Source organism: Budorcas taxicolor, chromosome 2 (genome assembly GCF_023091745.1).
Source record: "Budorcas taxicolor isolate Tak-1 chromosome 2, Takin1.1, whole genome shotgun sequence".
In the NCBI taxonomy this organism is placed as follows: Eukaryota; Metazoa; Chordata; class Mammalia; order Artiodactyla; family Bovidae; genus Budorcas; species Budorcas taxicolor.
In genome coordinates, this window is record NC_068911.1 from 129,703,261 (window position 1) to 129,720,330 (window position 17,070).

A 17,070-nucleotide genomic window follows, 5' to 3' on the forward strand; every position below is an offset into this window, starting at 1 on the left:
TGGCCCCAGGGGTTGGGGGTCCCTGGTATAGAGTATCAATTATAGGAAGAGAGACTGGAGACAGGAAAACCGGTTAGGAATCCATTGCATTATTTGAGGCATAGACCTTATTAGGTCTGAACTACAGTTGTGGCATGTTGAAAAGAAAGGTATGATGGAATATGGTGTTGGGCAGGGGCTCAAGGTAGGGAAAAAGGCATAGATGACCCTATAAGTGTAGCTATATCAGGAACATTCTCTTATGTGAAGTGCTTTATTTATCTGAGGTTTTACATCTTATGAAAGAATGACTAGTGAAAGCTGTGTTTTTCATCCTCAACTCCTAAGCATATTTGAGGCTAGAAGAAATGATGTTTGTTATTTTAGTCTCTAAGTTGTATCTGACTTTTTGTGACCCCCATGGACTGTATGTTGCCAGGCTTCTCTGTCTGTGGGATTTCCCAGACAAGAATGCTGGAGTGCGTTACCATTTCCTTCTCCAGGGGATCTTCCTGACCCAGGGATCGAACCCATGTCTCCTGCCTTGGCAGGCGGATTCTTTACCTTTGAGCCACCAGGGAAGCCCTAGAAGAAATAGAGTACTTTAAAAAAAAAAACAAAACAGGAATACATCCCATAAGAAAAATATCTAGCAGTTACCAGGTTTTCCTCTGATGATTGAATTTTACACAGGAGGTACCTGTGACTAATCATTTTTTAATGATCTAAAAGGGAAAATGATAGAAGTCATGAATCAAAGTAATAAAATAACTTTAAATATCTCATTGTAATAATTTCTTTAGATTCATATTAAGAAGTATTTATAACTGTAGTCAGAATAGCTTTTATGGATTTCCCCCAAAAGTCTAGATTTGATATACATATGGACAGTTTTGGAGAAGGCAATGGCACCCCACTCCAGTATTCTTGCCTGGAAAATCCCATGGATGGAGAGGCCTGGTAGGCTGCAGTCCATGGGATCGCGAAGAGTTGGACACAACTGAGCGACTTCACTTTCACTTTTCACTTTCATGCATTGGAGAAGGAAATGGAAACCCACTCCAGTGTTATTGCCTGGAGAATCCCAGGGACGGCGGAGCCTGGTGGGCTGCCGTTTATGGGGTCGCACAGAGTTGGACACGACTGAAGTGACTTAGCAGCAGCAGCAACATGGACAGTTTATTCCTATCAGATTTTAGAACCTTTTCTACTTCTATTTTTAGAAGAATGCAGCTATTATTGAAGAGGAACTGAAGACCACAAAACGTAAAATGAACCTTAAAATTCAAGAGGTAAGGTAAAAAGGATGCTGAGGGGGTGGAGGGGGCATCGGAATTGTAGAGGGGGAAGTGAAGAAAGTGAATAGAGTGAGAAGAAACCACTGAAGAAGAAAATGTGACCATCAGGAAGATTTTTAAAATATGCTGCTTGAAGTTACACCTGCGTTTATATGACATTAAGACTTCGTTTTACCTCAATAATGCCATAAAACCTGAAAAAGGAAATAAGGGCTCTCTGAGTAAGGAGGGAACAGTAACCGTGGAACTCATGCAGTTGCCCATCCACTAGAGTCAGTGGGCCCCTGCACACAAAGACCTATCACATTAACTGAACGTTTGAAATAAAAAGCTTTTAATAAGTCTGCTCATCTAATTTTACCTTATAACTTTCAGCCTCTATTTAAGTAGATAACAGATTGGAATTATGAAGTAGGTGGCTACTAAAAGTTGTTGGACTAAAACTTTGCAGCTGAAAACAGTAGAAAGAGTCAGAATTACTAACTCAATATAGCCTGACAGTGTCCTAAAAACCTCAGTATTCCCTGACGGAATAATTGACATTAGTCCAAATCAAAAGGATCAAATTATATTTAAAATATTCTGTTCTACAAAACAGAAATAGATATAGTATTTTAAAAATTTTAAATTTTAGTGTGCTTAAGGTGGTAAGTGTAGCTATATCTGGAACATTCTCTTATGTGAAGTGCTTTATTTATCAGTAATTGCTGACAAAAGCATTATTGTTCATTGCTGGAATATATTGTTTCACATTAAAAAAATACTTTGGATATTTTAATAGACTTTTTTGAGCTGTTTTAAGTTTTTAGAAAAATTGCACATAGGCAGAGTTCCCATATACCCTTTCTCCCCACCCCCCGAGTTTCTGTTATTATTAACATTTTGTATTAGTCTGGTGCCTTTGATTTGTTATATTTGGTTATGAACCAGAATTGATGCATTATTACTCAGTCCACAGTTTAGATTGTTTCATTTTTTAATTTATTACAGTATACAAAAGAGTTCCACTTCACTGCCCTAAAAATACCCTCTGCTTTACACACTCATCACCACCACCCCCTTTTTCCCAAGCACCTGGCAACTACCAATCTTTTCACTGTCTCTGTAGTTGGAATCATACGATATGTTGCCTTTTTGGACTGCCTTCTTTCACTTATTTAGCATATGTATTTAAATTCTCCATATCTTTTCATCGTTTGATAGATCATTTATTTTTATCACTGAAGAAGAATCAATTGTCTGGATGTACCAAAGTTTATCCATTCAGCTACTGAAGGATGTCTTGGTTCCTTCCAAGTTTAGCAGTCATGAGTAAAACTACTATAAACATTCATGTGTGGGTCTTTTTGTTTTTTGGGCATGTTGTTAACTCGTTTGGATAAATACCTAGGAGCATGATTGATGGATCATATGGTAAGCTTGTGTTTAGGTGTCTAAAAAACTGCCAACCTGCCCTGCAATGACTGTACCATGTTGCGCTTCCACCAGCAATGAATGAGAGTTCCTATTGTCCCACATCCTCACCAGTGTTTTCAGTTTTTACCATTCTAATAGGTGTATGTATAGTGGTATTTTGTTTTAATTTTCAGTTCCCTGATGATGTGATATTTAGCATCTTTCATATGTTAATTTGCCATCTGTTTATCTTATTTGGTGAGGTATCTTAGACCATTTCCCCGTTTTGCAGCTGGGCCTTTTTTTTTTTGTTTTTAATCTCATTGTTGAGTCTTAGGAGTTCCCTTTATATTTTGGATAACAGTCTTTTATCCATATGTGTTTTACAAATATTTTCTCCCAATCCATAGTTAGTCTTTTCTCTTAACAGTGTCTTTTGCAGAGCAGAAGCTTTTCATTTTAATAAAGTTCAACTTACCACTTTTTTCATGGATTATACTTTTGGTAATTATATCTAAAATATTGCTTAAAACCCATAGTCACCTAGATTTTTCTGCAGTTTTAACTTTTAGAAGTTGTATAGGTTTGCATTTTACATTTAGGTTTTGAATTGCTAACTTTGTGAAAGGTGTAATGTCTGTATCTAGATTCTTTGTATGAGTTTGTGTTTGTCCAGTGGATCCAACACCAATTTGTTGAAAAAACTATCCTTTCTCCATTGGATTGCCACTTAGTGTTGTTTTTTATTGGTAAAGTCTTAATCCTTGGTGCTGTGGTAAAATCTTAATTTTCGTTATACTCGTTGAGGACCTGAAGAAGGACAGTATGAGTCAAACATGAACATCTTGAGGGTATGTGGAGCAAGGAAGGTGTATTCTGCTGGGGCTACCACACACTGCCACACACTAGGCTTGAACAACGGAAGTTTTTGTCTCACTGTTCTGGAGGCAACAAGTCCAGGATGAAGATATCAGCAGGCTGGTTCTCTCTTGAGTCCTTTCTCCCTGGCTTGCAGACGGCTGCCTTTTTCTCTGTGTCCTCACATGGTCTTTTTTCTGTGCACACATCCCTGGTGTCTCTGTGTACAGATTTCCTCTTATAAGGACACCAGTCACGTTGGATTAGGGCCCACCACAGTGACCTCAGTACTGAAATGACCCTTTAAAGGCTTTCTCTCCATTTATGGTCATATTTTGAGATACTGGGGTTATGGCTTCAACATATGGATTTTGGGGGGATACAGTTCAACCCATAACAGAGCTATACAAAGAATAGAATAAATGCAGCATATATCCTAAGAGATAAATATATATATATAAAGTCTGATTCTGATAAGCATGAAATAGATTAACTGATTGCGCTTAATAAAGCTTTAGGAATGAGTATCTCAGTAGTATAATTATCAAATAAAGATTCCTTTTGTAAGGCACTTAAATTATATCCTGAGCAAATTATACTGTATAATTTGATGTAGAGCTTAGAAGAGTATATGATGCTTCTCTTAAATTATAAAGTGATTGTAGTCTGATACTGAAATAGAACCTGAAAAATACAGCCAAAAGCAAAAACTATGACTCATTCTTAAATAAAACTAATATTTAACTGATCATTGGTTAAGGAAGGAATTTTAAAACTTGAACAGGATTATTAAAAGCTCAGTTGGTTTGACTATATAAAAATTAAAATCTTATACATGTAAAAAAACAAAACAAAGAAAACATAATGAAATTAGTTAATAATCTACCTTTTAAAGAACTTTAAATGACTTTGAAAACCTCAAAATCAGTGGGCAAAGGATAAGCACAGTTCAGAAAATATGTGAAGAACAAATAACCATATTGGAAAATTTTAATCTCACTAGGAACCAAAGAAATGAAAAAAATATTAAGATATTGCTTTTTATTTATTAGATTAGCAAAGATTTAAGAATGTGATAATCTCTAGTGCTGATGACATTTATTCAGATACTACTGATAAGGAAGTAAGATTGGAAGAATAATTACAAAATGTATGAAAAGTTTAAAATAGTGTTTATACTTTTAACCTAGTAATTCCTTTTGTAGGATTTATCTCAAGGAAATAATGAGAAATTCAGTGAAATGTTTATTCACAATCATGTTCAGCAGAGCAGTATGGAATAGCAAGACACTGGAAATGTCCAGATGTTCAGTATTAGGTGTGTGGTTAAGAAAATCATAGAACATTTCCAAAACAGTTTATCTTGTAACAGTTTCATGTCAACATACTTTTCATCTTTTCCACTTTTAAAAACTTTTTAAAAACTGTAAAATACACCATCCTTCAAGAAAACACATATAAATTACATGTGTACAATGTAGAAAAGAGTTATAAAATAAACTCAAGTTGCCTTTACTGGGGTTTAAAAATAGAATTTCTTTCAATTTAATATCCGTTTATAAAAGGAATGCATGCATGCTCAGTTGCTGCAGTCATGTCTGACTCCTTGCCACCCCATGGACTGTAGCCCCCAGGCTCCTCTGTCCGTGGAGATTCTCCAGGCAAGAATACTGGAGTGGGTTGCCATGCCCTCTTCCAGGGGTCTTCCTCACCCAGGGATTGAACCGGAGTCTCCTGTCTCCTGCATTGGCAGGTGGGTTCTTGACCACCAGTGCCACCTTCAGTTTCCACTTAAATTGGAAAAAAGGAAAAAAAACCTAACCTTCTTTGTATCTTTATCTGACTGATAGTCATTTATGGATAGAAATAAGGTCAGTGTACCCAAATTCTTGAATGTTATTTTTGTCTGCTAGTTAACAACTACTTCATTATTTGTTCTGATCTTTAAATTCTAACAAAAAAATCCAATACATAATTAAACAGCTTTCAGAGAAATGTTTATACTATTATGGGATAAAAATATATATATACACACATATATAGATGAAGAAATCAAATTATAGAAAAATAGAGTTAAATGCAGAAAATACATATGCTAAGACATATTCGTGTTTTTCAGACTTCCGACATATTTTACACAGCAGCAGCAGCATACACAGACGTTTCATGAAGTGGTACTCACTACTTGCTGTGTGCTCCAATATTTTCTTTGTGTTCTTTTTTGCCCCTTTTTTCAAATGCTCCTTGCAACTTACAAATGTGTCTGCAGGTTGGAAAACAGACTTACCTAGTAGGAACGTGAGGGTAACAAATTTGACTCTGCATTTCTTAGAAAGTTAACCGTTAGGGAGAAACAAAAAACATGTTTTTGGGTAGTCATAAACGTATGAAGGATGGGGGTGAGATGATATGTCTGTAAACTTTTCATGGTGACTTTGATTTTTGTTAAACTGCTGGGAAGTTCCCTTGGTCTCACCTAACTGCAGTGTTACTCTGTAGCTAAGGAGACAACTGTCCCAGGAGAAGCACCTACGGGAATCTCTTGAGAAATCTGGATCAGCCTTGCTACTGAGAATACAAGAAATGGAAGCAACAGTGGAGGTGGAACGGAAACAGGTAATGAGATTTTCTCTCCTTGTTTATGTTGGGGAAGTGAAACCAAAAGGGAAAAGCCAGTGTTTTGGCTACAAACCTATAGTTTTGCTAATTTCCTCTAGATTTATTAAATTCTTTTCTTTAGTAATCTTCTATTAACACTCTTACTATGATTTAAAAAATTTTAGTCCAAAATAAGAACTCTGATGCCATTCAGTCCAATACTCTTACTTTATGAATGGGGAAGCAAAGGACAAAGAAGTTATTATGTGTCAGGGTTTATAGAAGTGAACTCTTAGCTCCTGGGAAGGAATCATTCCCCTACCACATACTCTGTGTTCCAGGAATTGATTTTGGAAGGTATTGCCCTTGTCTCGTATTATATGTACATGATGTAGATAGAAAAGAAGGATTAAACCGAGCTGACATTTGAAGCAAAGAATACCAGTAAGTCAAGTAATCAGAAACGTGTTTACATTGCTGTTTTCAGTTCTCATTATTTTAGCATAATATTTTTGTCTCCAGAAGTTGTTATTTGAAGTACCTATATGTATGGCTCAAGATTGTAAACAATCTGCCTGCAGTGCCAAAGACCCAGGTTTGATCCCTGGGTGGGAAGGATTCCTTGGAGAAGGGAATGGCCACCCACTCCAGTATTTTTGCCTGGATAATTCCGCAGACAGAGGAGCCTGGCAGGCTCCAGTCCGTGGGATCGCGGAGAGTCAGACATGACTGAGTGTGTCACTCAAGTTCACTCACTCTAAGCACCCAAGGGAATCAGTAACTTCAAATCCTAATACCTATAATTAGATTATGTTATGTTTACTATTTTAAGCAGTACTGTCCCTAACAGTGAAATTATTAAAAGGATTCTACTTAAGAAATTTGCAAATGATCCGTTATTGCTATAATTTATATTGCCAGTATAGAGGCCATTAACCATATGTGGTTATTTAAATTTAAATTACTTAAAATTAAATAAAATTAAAGGTTCAGTTCCTCATCCTGGCCACATTTCGAGTGCTCAGCAGTTGGTCCTGAGCTGGTGCCTGTTGTGTTGAGTGCACAGACGTCTCCTGGATGGCCCCACTGTAGGACACTGTACTTTGCTGAGATCTTGAACATAAAAACTCTGCTTTTTCCTCCAGTAACATTCAGAAAATCTGCTTTACACATGTGCTGTAAGATAGTTTAAAAGGAGGGGTTTTTTTGCACAATTTCAGGTGCAAATTTTGCAGGAGAACTGCATTGCCCTACGCAGTTCTATTCAGACCACCCAGGAACTACTGGCACAGGAGCAGCAACAGAAAGGAGAGTTGGAAACTGCTTCCTCACAACTCAAGTCTGACCTAGGTATGAAAATAGATGCTAGAAACTACACTTTTGTTTGTTGAGATTTTGTGCAAAAGCTTTCAAGATTCCAAATTCTTGTAGTGGCCAGTGATACTGGTATTCCCACAGAATGTAAAAAATTGCTGACTTTCTTTCCATCCATGGCACTGAGGGGGAAAAACTAGAATTTGACCCTCTTAATTTTAAACTAATTATTTAGATTTTTACCAAGTTTATTTAATTGCTTGTGGACTTGGGACTGTTTGGGTTCTATGGGAATGAGGCCATTAATCCTTGCTGAGTTACTGATTCTAACCATTTATCATGTCAGACCCTCCATTCTTCAGGTTATCAGTCTGTTTTGGTTAACTTATATTTATAGAAATGGTTGGTTGTAAGGTACTATAGACAGCTTAGATTAACTCGTTTCACATTTTTTTGTTTTTGTTTTTTAAAGAGTCCTTAAAGATGACAAAGCTAGAAAATGGAAGTGTCTTGCCTGGAGAATCCCAGGGACGGGAGCCTGGTGGGCTGGCGTCTCTGGGGTCGCAAAGAGTCGGACACGACTGAAGCGACTTAGCAGCAGCAGACTTGATCCCAGGGTGCTTGGAGACATGTTTCTTCAATCCAACATCCTTTGTCAGATTGCTGTTTGTTAATATATAATTATAAAGGCAGTTTTCAAATAGATCTCACTGTAGAAATCAGAGTTCCAGTGCAGTGCCTCACAAGTGAATAACCCTTCATGGTTTAAATAGGGCTTTCACAAAAATTATCTCAGGTAATAACACAAAACTACCTATACTTTGCAGAGTTACAGGATGAATAAACAGTGAAGTGAGGCCTAAACTGGATCTTCTAACTCCAAACTCAGTGTTCTTGTCATTGCGGCTGCTACAGTGTGGCTGCAGTGAGGGCAGGGAATACTGAAAGAGAAATGAAATTTAAAAAAAAAAGCAAAGAGTAATCATTTACTGGTTTTACTTGCTGCTTTTAGCAGAAGGTACTCTTTTGCCATATAGTTGTCAAGTAGTGAATTATTCTGTGAAGTTCTCACTGATAATGCCCCAGGATAAGTTTCTGTCTTCCTGTGATTGCATACTTACAAAAATACACATTACATTTTATGATACTATGGCAGTATCCCATTTGAGCCTTACAGCAAACTTGTGAGAAAGATAAAATATACCCCATTCTAAAGAAGAATAAAAAGATGTATATCGAAGGACCCCCAATAAATAGAATAGCTGGGACTAAAATACAGATCTTTCTGTTATATTAGGTGTCCTTCTGATTAAGTGATTTTTAAAAAATGTTTCTTTCTTGATAGATTAATGCTTTCCTTTTGAATTTTTAAAGAATATATGAAAGACCATTGAAAACATTAAGATTAGAACAACAGTAATTCAAACTAACATAAAGAAAAGGAGACCTGTCTCAATACCAACTATATGCTTCATATTGAATAATAGATGTTTTACACGCATGCAATTTTATTACTTAAAAATACAAATATTGATAGTTATTATAACTAGATTAGTAAAAGGAATGCCTTTAGATATTTGCTTCAATGAATTTTAAAATGTACCTTTTTGTTATTAGCAATAAACATGTATATATATGTGTGTGTATATGTGTGTGCATAAATACACACACACTAAAGTGATTACATTGTTCTCCTAAATAGAATAAACTTTCCCCTTTGATTCTTTCTTTGAGTAGTGGAATTTCCAAGATAGATCATATGGTTTACCTTGTTGATCCTTCAGTTCAGTTCAGTTGCTCAGTTGTGTCCGATTCTTTGCCACCCCGTGAATTGCAGCACGCCAGGCCTCCCTGTCTATCACCAACTCCCGGAGTTCACCCAAACTCATGTCCATCGAGTCAGTGATGCCAGCCAGCCATCTCATCTTCTGTCGTTCCCTTCTCCTCCTGCCCCCAATCCTTCCCAGCATCAGAGTCTTTTCCAATGAGTCAACTCTTCCCATAAGGTGGCCAAAGTATTGGAGTTTCAGCTTTATCATCATTCCATCCAAAGAACACCTAGGACTGATCTCCTTTAGAATGGACTGGTTGGATCTCCTTGCAGTCCAAGGGACTGTCAAGAGTCTTCTCCAACACCACAGTTCGAAACCATCAATTCTTCGTCACTCAGCCTTCTTCACTGTCCAACTCTCACATCCATACATGACCACTGGAAAAACCATAGCCTTGACTAGACGGACCTTAGTCAGCAAAGTAATGTCTCTGCTTTTGAATATGCTATCTAGGTTGGTCATAACTTTCCTTCCAAGGAGTAAGCTTCTTTTAATTTCATGGCTGCAATCACCATCTGCAGTGATTTTGGAACCCGAAAAAGTAAAGTCTGACACTGTTTCCACTGTTTCCCCATGTATTTCCCATGAAGTGATGGGACCAGATGCCATGATCTTCGTTTTCTGAATGTTGAGCTTTAAGCCAACTTTTTCACTCTCCTCTTTCACTTTCATCAAGAGGCTTTTTAGTTTGTCTTTACTTTCTGCCATAAGGGTGGTGTCATCTGCATATCTGAGGTTATTGATATTTCTCCCGGCAATCTTGATTCCAGCTTGTGTTTCTTCCAGTCCAGCGTTTCTCAGATGTACTCTGCATAGAAGTTAAATAAGCAGGGTGACAATATACAGCCTTGACGTACTCCTTTTCCTATTTGGAACCAGTCTGTTGCTCCATGTCCAGTTCTAACTGTTCCTTCCTGACCTGCATATAGATTTCCCAAGAGGCAGGTCAGGTGGTCTGGTATTCCCATCTCTTTCAGAATTTCCCACACTTTATTGTGATCCACGTACGTTAAATTAGAGTTTATTTAAAATAAGTCTTGGACTCATTTTCAAGAAGTATACTTTTCCTGAGTATATCATAAATGTGAATTGTTATGTGTTTTATAATTTTTCTGGCTTTAAATACTTAAGTGACAAAACTAATAGATCTTTATGAATTTTCTGTGAAGCCAAATATTAATCTCAGAAGAGTTTACATCTTTTGGCTACTAGTATCAAGAGCTTCCCTGGTGGCTGGGTGGTAAAGAATCTGACTGCTAATGCAGGAGACTCGGGTTCCATCCCTGGGTTGGGAAGATCGCCTAGAGAAGGAAATGCCAAACTATTTCCCTATTTTTGTCTTTGGTTTTCTTTTCACTATATATGCAGACTCTCTGAGTGGTTTCAAATCGCCCCCCCACCCCCCGCCACCTCATATCATCCTCCTGAGTTCCAGATGGTATCTTACTGCCAACTAATCATCTATATTTAGATACCTTGCAAATACCTCAAGACACATGATGAAAGCTTTAGTGTTGGAGTCACTATTACTCATTATATATCTCCCAAACCTGCTCCTTGCCTGAATTCTCTCTTCTGTTAGATCCACCATCCACTCTGCTGTCCAGGGCTGCACACTAGATAATTTTCTTGAATCATCTGTTGCCTTCACCTCACTGGTCAGTCACCAAGTCCTGACAACCTTCTGCTTACTCTTCTGCATTCCCATTGTCATTACTTCACAGCCAGCTTTCATTGTTTTACACTTTGGTTACTGCAACAGCTACTAAACTGATCTCCCTGTCGTTATGGAGCCTTCATCAGAGTAATCTAACAAACAGCTTTTGATCGTTTGCCTCTGCAGCTTGAAATCCCTCAGAAACTTGTTTATTATCTGTGTATTGAACAAAATGTGACCTCATTTACCACTGCATGTGACTGTGGACTAGTTTTCCATGATTTAGTTTCAAGTCTATAAAAACATGATAGAAATACTGGCGTTCTGCTTATTTCTGCAAAATACAGACTAAAAATCTTTTTTTAAAAATGAAAATTTCTGAGGGGAAAAGATACCATGTGATTTCAATATAGTTGTAAGCTATGAACATCTTAGTTATGTGAACTTTTTGTCTTTAGTTTCTAGAGACGACATCATTTCCAAGTTGGTTGAAGAAAATAAGGTAAATTTAGAGGTGTAAATTTTTCTTTCATCTCTTCACTATGTAATATTTCCTCATTCATGTTTATAGACCTTCTGGTTCTTCTAAAATCTTTATTAAAAGTTTCAGTGCATATGAGTTTATATCCAGAACTGTTATCAACTGGATATTATGAAATAAATTATTTCACGCAGATTATTATAATTTGGGAAAAGGTAAATTGGCAAAAATAAGATGTATTTGCATTTTACACCTATTGTCAATGAACTGTAATGAAGTTTTTTTAATAATATGTAAGAAATATTAACTATTTTTGTTGATGGCTGCTCAGTATCATGAATGTATGTACTTAATACTGCTGAACTAAACAACCTTAGTATGTAAATATTTTTAAGTGAACTGTACACTTAAAAATGGTAAAAATGAGTATAGTTCCCTGTGCTATGTATATAGTAGGTCATTTTTGGTTGTTATTTTATGTTAATCCCAACCTCCTAATTTATCCCTCCCCACCCTTCCCCCATAAGAGAAAATAATCTGAAAAAGAATGTATATATTATTATATGTATTCTTATTATATATGTATATATTATTGTATACATAATATATACACATTATATATACATGTCACTATATAATATATTATGCATATAATATATATTAATTTCAGTTCAGTTCAGTCGCTCAGTCGTGTCCGACTCTTTGCGACCCCATGAATTGCAGCACACCAGGCCTCCTTGTCCATCACCAACTCCCGGAGTTCACTCAGATTCATGTCCATCGAGTCAGTGATGCCATCCAGCCATCTCATCCTCTGTCGTCCCCTTCTGCCCCCAACCCCTCCCAGCATCACAGTCTTTTCCAATGAGTCAACTCTTCACATGAGGTGGCCAAAGTACTGGAGTTTCAGCTTTAGCATCATTCCTTCCAAGGAAATCCCAGGGTTGATCTTCTTCAGAATGGACTGGTTGGATCTCCTTGCAGTCCAAGGGACTTTCAAGAGTCTTCTCCAACACCACATTTCAAAAGCATCAATTCTTCGGCGCTCAGCCTTCTTCACAGTCCAACTCTCACATCCATACATGACCACAGGAAAAACCGTAGCCTTGACTAGACGGACCTTAGTCGGCAAAGTAATGTCTCTGCTTTCAAATATGCTATATATAACATATATTATGTATATAATATGTATTATGTATATAATGTATACAGTAACATTATATATATAATATAGTATAGAATGTTATGTATAGAATTATATGTATAATTAACCATTAGTATATAACATAGAATGTTAATATATATTAACATTTTTATATAACTGAAAATATAACTTTTATATATAACTGAATAAATATATAACATATATAACATTTATTTATAACCAAATCACTAAAATTAACAATATTGTAAATCAACTATACTTCAATTTTAAAAAGACATTTCATTAAAAAGATTTTAACAGTGGTTAAAATGATAAATTTTGTTATGTATATTTTACTACAATAAAAAATGAAAGATAGATTGGGAAGTGGGGGCAGGGCAGGGACGCGCGGGAGGCGCGGGCTGCAGTGCTTTGTAAGAATCGGGCAGGAACGCCCCACGCGCAACCAGAACGATCTAACTTGCGCTAGCAAACCAGACTGTGGGATAGCTACCACGCGAAAAGCTCGAACATAAGACACCGCCAGGACCGAGCACAGAACAAAGGACGGAACGGAAAAAGCCGGCTGCAGACCATCCCCCGCCGGGGACAGGCAGCCAGAGCCGTAAGGACTGGAAAGGGGCAATTGCAGACCCGGAGAGACTTTACTTACCTAACTGCAAGCAGGCCTCTTTGCTAAGACTTCTGGGGGTGCTGGACACTCACAATCTGCCTCACGGGGGACGCCAGCGGTCCACCCAGAAAGCTGAGCAGCAGCGGCAGAAAAGGTGACACGCCGCGGCGATCGCGCTCGCCAAACTCCTGAGCTACTCGGACCTGGGAAGGGCACAAAACGCAGTCCCAGCCGAATCTGTGCCTCTGAGGGCGGCCTGAGCGGCTTGGACCGGGGAAGTGCACGCAGCCTAGGGCCGGCCCCAGACGGTTCCCGGCGGAGCATCGTAGAGCCGGAGCGGTTTGTACGCCGCAAGAAGGGACAAGTCAGGCGGGGCTGAGACACTGTGCACACGACAGTGCTATTTGTTTGCAGCATCCCCCCTCCCCACAGCGCGACTGAACTAGTGAGCCTAAAAAACCAGCAAACAGAAGAAGTTAAACAGAGGGAACCACCTTGGAAGTGATCCCACACGGCCCAAAACATCAGAGAACGGCCAGATATATTTTTAATAATTTTAAAATCATTCCTTTTTTTTTTTTTCCTTTTTTTTCTTCTTTTTTTTTTTTCTAACTATTTTTTTAATTGTTAAGTCTTCTATTTATCCTCTAATTTTTATTTCTATAACCTACTATTAATATTTTTTAAAAAAAAAAGACTTTTTTTTTTTTTTTTTTTTAAGGCAAACACCATATATAGCCTTTGGATGGTTGTTGGTGGTTTTTTGTTTTTTTTTGGTTTGTTTTGTTTTTTTGTTTGTTTGTTTTTTAAATAATTCTTGTGTGTTTTTTTTCTTTCTTCCTTTTTCCTTCTGCTTCTTTTCTTTAATATTGTATTTTTTAAAATCCAACCTCTACTCTAGATTTTTAATCTTTGCTCTTAGGTTTCTGTTGTCAATTTTGTACATCTAAAAACCCAAACTTCACTACCCAAATTTACCTGAGAGCGAGATTACTGGCTTGACCACTCTCTCCTCCTTTGGACTCTCCTTTTTCTCCACCAGGTGGCCTCTGCCTCTTTTCTCCCCCATCTCTTCTCTATCCAACTCTGTGAATCTCTGTGTTCCAGCCAGTGGAGAACACCTAAGGAACTGGTTACAGGCAGGATTTGTCTCTCTCCTTCTCATTCCTCTCTCTTATCCCCCTGGTCACCTCTGTCTACTTCCTCCCTCTCCTCTTCCCCGTATAACTCCGTAAATACCTCTGAGCGGTCCAGACTATAGAACACACATAAGGAAGTGACTACTGGCTAGCTTGCTCTCTCCTCTTTTGATCTCACCACATCTAATTCCAGTTACCTCTAACTACCCCCTCCATCTTCTCTTCTCCTTGTAACTCAGTGAACCTCTCTGAGTGTCCCTCAATGTGGAGAAACTTTTCATCTTTAACCTAGATGTTTTATCATCGGTGCTGTATAGTTGGAGAAGTCTAGAGGCTACTGTAAAAATAAAACTGAAAACCAGAAGCAGGAGGCTTATGTCCAAAGCCTGAAAACATTAGAGAACTCTTGAATTCAGGGAACATTAAGCAATAGGAGCTCATCAAATGCCTTCATACCTACACTGAAACCAAGCTCCACCCAAGGGCCAACAAGTTCCAAAACAAGACATACCACTCAAATTCTCCAGCAACACAGGAACACTCCCCTGAGCTTCAATATACAGGCAGCTCAAAATTATTCCAAAACCCTTGATGTCTCATAACCCATTACTGGTCACTCCACTGCACTCCAGAGAGAAGAAACCCAGCTCCACCCACCAGAACTCCAACACAAGCCTCCCTAACCAGGAAACCTTGACAAGCCACTGATAGAACCCCACCCACAGTGAGGAAGCTCCATAATAAAGAAAACTCCACAAACTACCAGAATACAAAAAGGCCACCCCAAACCCAGCAATATAACCAAGATGAAGAGACAGAGGAATACTCAGCAGGTAAAGGAACAGGAGAGTTGCCCACCAAACCAAACAAAAGAGGAAGAAGTAGGGAATCTACCTGAGAAGGAATTCCGAATATTGATAGTGAAAATGATCCAAAATCTTGAAATCAAAATAGAATCACAGATAAATAGTCTAGAGACAAGGATTGAGAAGATGCAAGAAAGGTTTAACAAGGACCTAGATGAAATAAAAAAGAGTCAAAATATAATGAATAACGCAATAAATGAGATCAGAAACACTCTGGAGGCAACAAATAGTAGAATAACGGAGGCAGAAGATAGGATTAGTGAAATAGAAGATAGAATGGTAGAAATAAATGAATCAGAGAGGAAACAAGAAAAACGAATTAAAAGAAACGAGGACAATCTCAGAGACCTCCAGGACAATATGAAACGCTCCAACATTCGAATTATAGGAGTCCCAGAAGAAGAAGACAGAAAGAAAGACCATGAGAAAATCCTTGAGGAGATAATAGTTGAAAACGTCCCTAAAATGGGGAAGGAAATAATCACCCAAGTCCAAGAAACACAGAGAGTTCCAAATAGGATAAACCCAAGGCGAAACACCCCAAGACACATATTAATCAAATTAACAAAGATCAAACACAAAGAACAAATATTAAAAGCAGCAAGGGAAAAACAACAAATAACACACAAGGGGATTCCCATAAGGATAACAGCTGATCTTTCAATAGAAACTCTTCAGGCCAGGAGGGAATGGCAAGACATACTTAAAGTGATGAAAGACAATAACCTACATCCCAGATTACTGTACCCAGCAAGGATCTCATTCAAATACGAAGGAGAAATCAAAAGCTTTACAGAGAAGCAAAAGCTGAGAGAATTCAGCACCACCAAACCAGCTCTCCAACAAATTCTAAAGGATATTCTCTAGACAGGAAACACGAAAAGGGTGTATAAACCCGAACCCAAAACAATAAAGTAAATGATAACGGGATCATACTTATCAATAATTACCTTAAACGTAAATGGGTTGAACGCCCCAACCAAAAGGCAAAGACTGGCCGAATGGATACAAAAACAAGACCCCTCTATATGCTGCTTACAAGAGACCCACTTCAAAACAAGGGACACATACAGACTGAAAGTGAAGGGCTGGAAAAAGATATACCACGCAAATAGAGACCAAAAGAAAGCAGGAGTGGCAATACTCATATCCGATAAAATAGACTTTAAAACAAAGGCTGTGAAAAGAGACAAAGAAGGCCACTACATAATGATCAAAGGATCAATCCAAGAAGAAGATATAACAATTATAAATATATATGCACCCAACATAGGAGCACCGCAATATGTAAGACAAATGCTAACAAGTATGAAAGGGGAAATCAACAATAACACAATAATAGTGGGAGACTTTAATACCCCACTCACACCTATGGACAGATCAACTAAACAGAAAATTAACAAAGAAACGCAAACTTTAAATGATACATTAGATAAATTAGACCTAATTGATATCTATAGGACATTTCACCCCAAAACAATGAATTTCACCTTTTTCTCAAGTGCTCATGGAACCTTCTCCAGGATAGATCACATCCTGGGCCATAAATCTAAACTTGATAAATTCAAAAAAATCGAAATCATTCCAAGCATCTTTTCTGACCATAATGCATTAAGATTAGATCTCAATTACAGGAGAAAAACTACTAAAAATTCCAACATATGGAGGTTGAACAACACACTTCTGAATAACCAACAAATCATAGAAGAAATCAAAAAAGAAATCAAAATATGCATAGAAACTAATGAAAATGAAAACACAACAACCCAAAACCTGTGGGACACTATAAAAGCAGTGCTAAGAGGAAAGTTCATAGCAATACAGGCATACCTCAAGAAACAAGAAAAAAGTCAAATAAATAACCTAACTCTACAA

At 37.6% G+C, this 17,070-nt stretch overlaps 1 protein-coding gene across 1 annotated transcript in view; it reads left to right on the forward strand.

Moving 5' to 3' along the window:
* Positions 1–17,070, forward strand: part of CCDC150 (coiled-coil domain containing 150) — a 90,653-nt gene that overhangs the window by 4,723 nt on the left and 68,860 nt on the right. The window contains exons 4-7 of the mRNA XM_052660516.1: positions 1,203–1,271; positions 6,030–6,146; positions 7,349–7,478; positions 11,390–11,433. Of these exons, the coding sequence (XP_052516476.1) occupies positions 1,203–1,271; positions 6,030–6,146; positions 7,349–7,478; positions 11,390–11,433 (360 nt within the window). The remainder of the gene's footprint in view (positions 1–1,202; positions 1,272–6,029; positions 6,147–7,348; positions 7,479–11,389; positions 11,434–17,070) is intronic.